Here is an 8,039-nt window from a genome sequence, read left to right as displayed (position 1 = left end):
AAATTCCTCCTAAGTTCTAGCTTGCTTCTCTCCTTGATTAGTTTCCACCCATTGCTTCTTGTTCTGCCCTCAGGCGCTTTGGAGAATAGTTTGACTGTCTCATCTCTGTAGGAGCCCCTCAAGTCCTGGAAGAATCTATTGAGCCTTCTCTTCGTTGGCTAGACATGTCTCGTTGTTGTTAGCCCTTCATAACCATTCTTAAACTCTTCTTCCACTTTATGGAGGTCGCTTCAAGGCGCTAGTCATCACTTATAAAGCCCTTCATGGTATTGGTACTTGAGAGACGGCCTGCTGCCAATCACCTCCACTAGACCGATTAGATCCCACAGATTAGGCCTCCTCCGAATTCCATCCGCCGGCCAGTGCCGACTGGCAACTACCCGGAGGAGAGCCTTCTCGGTGGCTGCTCCAACCCTCTGGAACGAGCTCCCCGTGGAGATTCGAACCCTCACCACCCTCCAGGCCTTCCGCAAAGCCCTTAAAACCTGGCTGTTCCAACAGGCCTGGGGCTAAAGAGCTGTTGCCCCCCCCCCTCGAATGGTATGACTGTCGTGTGTTTTTAAATTATGCATTGTTATGCTTTGTTTTTTTAAAATTTCTTTTTGTCTGTATCCCCCTTCCCTGGTTGAGCTGTGAGCCGCCCTGAGTCCCCTTTGGGGGAAAAGGGCGGCATATAAATGAAATAAACTGAAATAAACTAAACTGAACTTCTGAGCTCACCTTGTCACAGAATCTGTAGAGGTCCAGGAAAGTCTCCAGCTCTGCTCCTTTCATCTCCATGTCCATGTAGAACATGGTCAGCTTAGCCTGGAAAGCTCCCTTTGTTGCCTCAAAGGTGGCCATCTCGGGAAATTTGAACCCGTGGATCTTGACGGCGTCCTTGGATAACGAGAGGCCTCGGTTGTAGTGGACCTGTGGCAGAAAGAAGGCAACTCACGGTTAAGACATCCACAACAAAGAGGATGAGGGCAGTGTTTCTCAACCTTGTCAACTTGAAGATGTCCGGACTTCAACTCCCAGAATTCCCCAGCCAGCGAATGCTGGCTGGGGAATTCTGGGAGTTGAAGTCCGGGCATCTTCAAGTTGACAAGGTTGAGAAACACTGGATTAGGGGACTGGAGGCAAAAACATAGGAAGAACGGTGGCAGGAACTGTAGAGAGAGGCTGAACTTAGACAAATTAAAGGTTTTTTTAGGTGTGCCGGGCAGATCTGACTCGGAACGAATCGACTTGTCAGGCAGAATTGAGACCCGGGAAGGAACAGAGTTGGTGCCCGGTGAATTCTGGGCAGGAGAACTGAAGGCCCTGCAGGGAGAGATAAGAGACTTTGCAGAAGAGACGGTTCCTTCGAAGGAAGGGGGAAAAAATAATTCCCCAAATTAAAAAAGTGGCTTTTTTCAGAATATGCTATCATGTCAGCCGAAGAAAAGAGGGAAATTAAAAGCCTTGGGCGAAATGGTTTGGAAAGAACTCGTTACGCAAAATGAAAACGGAAACTGAAAAGTCCCAGGTGAAAGAAATGAAGTTTAGATCCAGGTAGTCCTCGATTTAGAACCACAATTGGCACCCGAATTTCCCTGGAAAGGAAGCTGGTTGAGTTGGCACCCCAACTTACAACCACAATTGGCACCCGAATTTCCCTGGAAAGGAAGCTGGTTGTTAAATGAGTGGCACCCCATTTTATGACCTTTCTTGACGCAGTGGTTAAGCGAAGGGCTGCCGTCATTAAGCAAATCACTTGTTAAGTGAATCTGGCTTCCCCATTGACTTCCGAAGGTCGCAAAAGTGGATCATGTGACTCCGGGAATCTGGGTGGCATCAACAGAGGGATGGAATCAAGATCCCGTGAAGGGTTAAATATCACTTTACAAGGCCTTGGTAATAAGGCCACCCTTGGAATATTTGCAACCAGTTTTGATCGATGTAGAAAAAATGTGGAGACTCTGGAAAGAGTGCAGAGAAGAGCAACAAAGAGGATTAGGGGACTGACTTGAACAAAACAAAATAAATTATTGATCACTGTTAACTTTAATTCATTTTTTTTTAAATGTCCTTGCCAATTTTAATTGGGTTTGGGATATTCTATTTAATTTTTTTTAAAACTTTTGTATTATGTGTTTCTTTTAATGTTGTACGCCACCCTGAGTCCTTGGGAGAAGGACGGCATATAAATCTAATAAACCTAAACCTGGAGACTAAAACATACGAAGAACGGTTGCAGGAACTGGGTATGTCTAGTTTAATAGAAAGAAGGACCAGGGGAGACAGGATAGCAGTCTTCCAATATCTCAGGGGTTGCCACAAAGAAGATTTGGGGGTCAAGCTATTCTCCAAAGCATCTGATGACAGAACAAGAAGCAATGGGTGGAAACTACCGTAACCAAGGAGAGAAGCAACTTAGAACTAAGGAGAAATTTCCTGACAGTGAGAACAATTAACCAGTGGAACAGAAGTTGCCTCCAGAAGTTGTGAATGCCCCAACACTGGAGGTTTTCAAGAAGAGACTAGACAACCACTTGTCTGAAATGGCATAGGGTCTCCTGCTTGAACAGGGGGTTGGACTAGAAGACCTCCAAGGTCCCTCCAGTTCTGTGATACTATGATTCTAAGCAAATGTAGGACATTATTCTCCAGCAACGTCACTCAAATTTCCTGAAAAATCTCTTTTAATTTGAAACACAGGGAAGAGTTCTCCCAAAAGTGCTTTTTTTCTCTCTCTCTCTTCAAGACGCAACTTGAATTTTGGATTTTTCTTCGAAGGCGTTTCGCTTCTCATCCAAGAAGCTTCTTCAGCTCGAAAAGCACCTTTGGGACAACTGTGACCTCGATGACTGAGGATCTCCACAGGGAAGGAAGGCTTCAACTTAAACTCCAAGCAACACACCCCACGGAATCAAAACTCCAATAGCAATAGCAATAGCAGTTAGACTTATATACGGCTTCATAGGGCTTTCAGCCCTCTCTAAGCGGTTTACAGAGTCAGCATATCGCCCCCAACAACAATCCGGGTCCTCATTTCACCCACCTCGGAAGGATGGAAGGCTGAGTCAACCTTGAGCCGGTGAGATTTGAACCGCTGAACTGCAGATAACAGTCAGCTGAAGTGGCCTGCAGTACAGCACTCTAACCACTGTGCCACCTCGGCTCCAAGGCAGGCCTGCTCCTCAAAGCACAGATTTATTAGGCCTCTCATATTGGCACATCTGGGGGGAAACCTGACTCAAGCACCACTGAGATTCCCCCCATCCCCGAGTTAAAAGTAAACTTTTCTTTCCCCTACCGATGCAATCCATCATACGGTCCAATCAGATCACAGTCCAAGGGTCAGCTGGTCTTAGGTCCCACCTTCTCTCTCCTGCTGGGAAAGTCCTTGGTTCCCAGAGGAAAGAATTTTATTTCGGCTACAAACCCCCAGCTTCCTCTACCTCCCCGCCTCTTGTTCCCACAGCTGGCTCAGCTCTGCTGGGGCAGCCCTGAAGCTGTCATGGGGGGTGGGGGGGTGGAGCGCACTCCACGCATGCCTTCGGCTAGAGTCGGATCTCCGATTATATCGCAGCAGGCTTGGGAGGGGTGCACCTCATTGGGAAATGTGATTTATGACACAGACTGAAGGGAGGGGAGGAACAGGGCCAAAGTTCAGCTATAACTCAAAATGAGGCTTAGATCTGACTGCAATACGGTATTGCCGAAATGGTGCTCCTAATAAATGACTGGCTTTCTTTTGAAACTTGGCTCGATACTCATGAATCAATTAGGGCATCTTTCGGAAACCTGACACCAGGACTGACGCTGAAGAGCCAAGGTGGCGCAGTGGTTAAATGCAGCACTGCAGGCTACTGCTAGATCAGCAGTTCAGCGGTTCAAATCTCACCGGCTCAGGGTTGACTCAGCCTTCCATCCTTCCGAGGTGGGTAAAATGAGGACCCAGATTGTTGGGGGCAATATGCTGACTCTCTGTAAACCGCTTAGAGAGGCCTGAAAGGCCTATGAAGCGGTATATAAGTCTACTGCTATTGCTATTGCCTTTACTCACCTGTGAAGGGTTGCAATTACAACAATGGAAGAGTTGGATTTTCAGCCGTGTAGGATTTGACCGGCCCTGCCTTCCTTCCTTCCCCCATCCTAACTTACCGTGGCTTCTTTGAAGAAGTCCTTAAACCGCCGGTAGGACTCTTCAGTCTTCTCCAGGCTTCCCTCTGCCAATCCCACCGCTCTCAGCTCTGGTTCTCCTTCTTCATCAATCCACAGACTGACCTGCAGGGAGAAGCAGGGGGGATTACAGGGAAGTTGCGACGGTCATAAGTGTGGAAAACCATAATGTACCAGTAAGTCACTTTTTTTCCCAGTGCTGTGTTGACTTCGAATGGTCACAAAATGAGCTATGTGTTAAATTGAGGGCCACCCTTATGGATGGAGGAAGATCTCATGTTAGAGAGAGACGATGTTGTGAACCTGGAGCAATCCTGGAAAAAAATGTCATTTAGTTTTTAATCTTATTTATTTTGCATATTCTTTTCTGCATGTGCCATATTTCTATCTATATAGTCTATTTTATTTGCCGGCGTTGAAGGTTATCTCTCTATAATTTGTCAGTGGTTCTGACGTATGGAATAGGTACAGAATAAAGAGTCGGAAGGGACCTTGAAGGTCATCTAGTCCAGCCCCCCCACCCAAGCAGGAGACCCTACACCATTCCTGACAGATGGCAATCCAGCCTCTTCTTGAAAGCCTCTAGGCACGAAGCTCCCACAACTTCCAAAAGGCAACTTCTCTTCCATGGGTTGATGGTTCTCACTGTCAGGAAATTCCTCCTTATTTCCAGGTTGAATCTCTCCTTGATCAGTTTCCATCCATTATTCTTTCCTTCAGGTGCTTTGGAGAATAGCTTGACCCCCTTCCTCATCTCTGGGGCAGCCCCTCCAATATTGGAAGATGCTCTCCTGTCTCCCCTGATCTTCCTCTTCCCTAGACTAGCCAGGCCCAGTTCCTGCAACCGTTCATTGTTATGTTTGAGCCTCCAATCCCCTCATCATCCTGGTTGCTCTTCTCTGCCCTCTTTCCAGAGTCTCCACATCTTTTGTTATAGTGTGGGGACCAAAACTGGATGCAGGACTCTAGGTGTGGCCTTACTAAGGCTTTATAGGGTGGTCTTAGGACCTCCCTTGATCCTGATTGTATCCCTCTGTCAATGCAGTATAGGATTACGTTGGCTTCTTTGGCTGCCGCCACATCAGCAAAGAAAGGACGAACAGGCTGGGAGGATGAACACACAATGAGGCGTAACTCACACTGGAGCCAGTTCAGCTGCTAATATTTTCCTCATCACCTTACTTACCTGGTGAAATCCCTCCTCGAGTTCCCGGATCTCCTTGAGGAACTCCAAGTGCTCCAAGCAACCGTTGGATTTGGTCACCAGCGTGTGGACGTCCTCTTCCACCAGGTTGTAGACGGCCAGGGCGCCCTCGAAGCTGCGCCTAACAAAACACAGAGACACACAAAGAAGGCGTAATTTCTGGGTCCCTCTTGGCCTTGTGGGCACTTTTGCCTTCGAAGGGACGTTGGCAACAGCTCAACGTTTCCCATTTTCTCTGCGACTTTGACGAAGGATTGTCCACCAAGAGCTCTGGAAGCATCAAAAGAAACCCCCAGGAGGACTGGAAGATTGCTAACTAAGGGCATTCCTGCCCATCTTCTGCCCACTGGACGATGGGATGTTGATTAAGGAAGAAGATCGGTATGGGGAGTCCTCGATTTACGGCTCCCGCTGAGCCAAAATTGGCCACTCAAGGTCCTTCAAGTGGAATGAAGAAGGCCAGGAGCCTCCCTAGGGACTATTAAGGGTGTGGTTTGATTTCCTCTTCCTCCCTCCTCCTCCTCCTCTTCTTTTCACAAAACCTCCCTGCCTTCTAGCACTGATAATGTTACCTAGTTGGGTCTTGAAATGTCTACAACAGAGGAACCAAGCTCAGAGAGAGCAACAAGGACGCTGCAGGCCTGCTCCTCCTCCTCCTCCTCTCTGCAAACCCCACTCCTTTCTAGCACTGATGATGTTCCCTAGTTTGGTCATGAAATGTCTGCTACAAAACAGCCAAGCTCAGAGAGCACCAAGGACCCCACAGTCTCCCTCCCTGCAAACACCCCTCCCTTCCAGCACTGATGATATTACCTAGATGGGTCATGAAACGTCTGCAAGGAAACAACCAACCCTGTTACTCCAAGAGCATCAAGGACCCCACAGTTCTCCTCCTCCTACTCCTCCTCTTCTTCCTCTTCTTCCTCCTCCTCTTTTCACCACCTCCCCCTCTTCTTCCTCCTCCCTCCTCCTCTTCTTCCTCCTCTTCCCCTTTCACCACCTCCTCCCCCTCCCCATCTTCTTCCTTCTCCTCCCCTCTTCTTCCTCCTCCTCTTCCTCCTCCTCCTCTTCTTCCTCCTCCTCTTCCCTTTTCACCACCTCCCCCTCTTCTTCCTCTCCTCCCTCCCCTCTTCCTCCCTCCTCTTCTTCCTCTTCCCCTTTCACCACCTCCTCCTCCCCTCCCCATCTTCTTCCTCCTCCTCCCCCTCTTCTTCCTCCTCCTCTTCCTCCTCTCCTCTTCTTCCTCCTCTTCCCTGTTCACCACCTCCTCCTCCCCCTTCTTCCTCCCCCTCTTCTTCCTTCTCCTCTTCCTCCTCCTCTTCCCCTTTCACCACCTCCTCCTCCCCCTCCCCCGCTTCCTCCCCTCCCCCTCTTCTTCCTCTTCCTCCTCCTCTTCCTCCTCCTCCACCTCCTCTTCTTCCTCTTCCCCTTTCACCACCTCCTCCTCCCCCACTTCTTCCTCCTCCTCTTCCTCCTCCTCCTCCTTTCAAGAACTGCCCCGAGGACTTGGCTTTCCTACCGGACGTCAGGAGTGAAGCCGAGCCGGGCGGCCTCCTTCCTCAGCCTGGCCAGGGTGGCCCCTCCTTCCCGCTGCAGGCTGACCAGCTGGGCGTCGCGCAGAACCTCCTGCATGAGCTGCCGGTGCCGGCTGACCTGGCGCTCCACCGCCTGCGGGAGAAGAGCCAAGCGGTCAGCCAAGTTCACGGAGGGCAGGACGGTTCTCTTTCAACGGCTTTGGTCCCGGCTGCATGTCCTGGCAGTCCTTGATTTATGACCACAGCGGATCCTTGCCCATTACGGTCACAAACTGTGGGGGCCGTTCAGCAGTTCACCCATGAGGCTGCCTCTCCAAATGAGCCCAAACCCTGCTCTCCCTCTTGCAGTCATTAAGTGAGTGCATGGGTTGTTAAGTAGAGCACGGGGTACCTAAGGGGGGGGGGGGGAAGGAGGTCTATTGCAAGACCAGCCCCTGCAGCCCCTTCCCAGCTGACCCCGAGCCTGCCTGGCCCTTCTCCATCTTCTGGGGCACCCGGGCTCCCCTTTCTGCCCAGTTTTCCTTGGGGCAGCTTTACGCTTCCCTGGGCCCCACGTGTCTCTTCTCCACCAGAAAATAATTATATTTGTAGCTGTGGGGTCTGAGCTGGGTTTTTTTTCCAGCAGACGTTTCATGACCCCACTAGGGAATAGCATCAGTGCTAGAAGGGAGGGGGGATTGTAGGAGGGGAGGAGGAGGAGGAGGAAGACTGTGGGGTCCTTGGTGCTCTCTGAGCTTGGTTATTTTATTGCAGGCATTTCATGACCCAACTAGGGAACATCATCAGTGCGGAACGGTGGTAATGAAACATCTGTAAGAAAAGTATCCTCGGAGAGCACCAAGAACCCACAGGTCCTCCTCCTCCTCCTCCCCACAAACCCTCCTCCCTTCTGATGATGTTCCCTAGCTGGGTCATGAAATGTCTGCAAAAAACAAAAGAAACCTCAGAGAGCACCAAGGACCCCACAATCCCTCCATCTCCTCCTCCTCCTCCTCCTCCTCCTCCTCCCTCCTCCTCCTCCTCCTCCTCCTCTTCTCCACAACCCCACTCTCTTCTAGCACGCATATTGTTCCCTAGTTGTGTCACAAAACGTCTGCGAGAAAACCACCCAGCTCAGAGAGCACTAAGGACCCCACAGCCCTCCTCCTCCT

The 8,039-nt window shown here is 50.0% G+C and overlaps 1 protein-coding gene across 1 annotated transcript in view; it reads right to left on the bottom strand.

The window, feature by feature from the left end:
• Positions 1–720: 720 nt before the first annotated feature.
• Positions 721–8,039, bottom strand: part of KIAA1755 (KIAA1755 ortholog) — a gene marked incomplete at its 3' end in the record, with an annotated part of 44,934 nt that continues 37,615 nt past the window's right edge. Inside the window, 4 exon segments of the mRNA XM_087720672.1 lie at positions 721–912; positions 4,132–4,254; positions 5,336–5,474; positions 6,873–7,021. Of these exon segments, the coding sequence (XP_087576798.1) occupies positions 721–912; positions 4,132–4,254; positions 5,336–5,474; positions 6,873–7,021 (603 nt within the window).

The sequence above is a fragment of the Thamnophis sirtalis genome, unplaced genomic scaffold (assembly GCF_051295495.1).
Source record: "Thamnophis sirtalis isolate CommonGarterSnake01/CBP01778 unplaced genomic scaffold, rThaSir2_p1.2 scaffold_7, whole genome shotgun sequence".
Classification (NCBI taxonomy): Eukaryota; Metazoa; Chordata; class Lepidosauria; order Squamata; family Natricidae; genus Thamnophis; species Thamnophis sirtalis.
The sequence above is the reverse complement of the archived record's forward strand: the minus strand, read 5'-3'. Positions and strand labels throughout refer to the sequence as shown.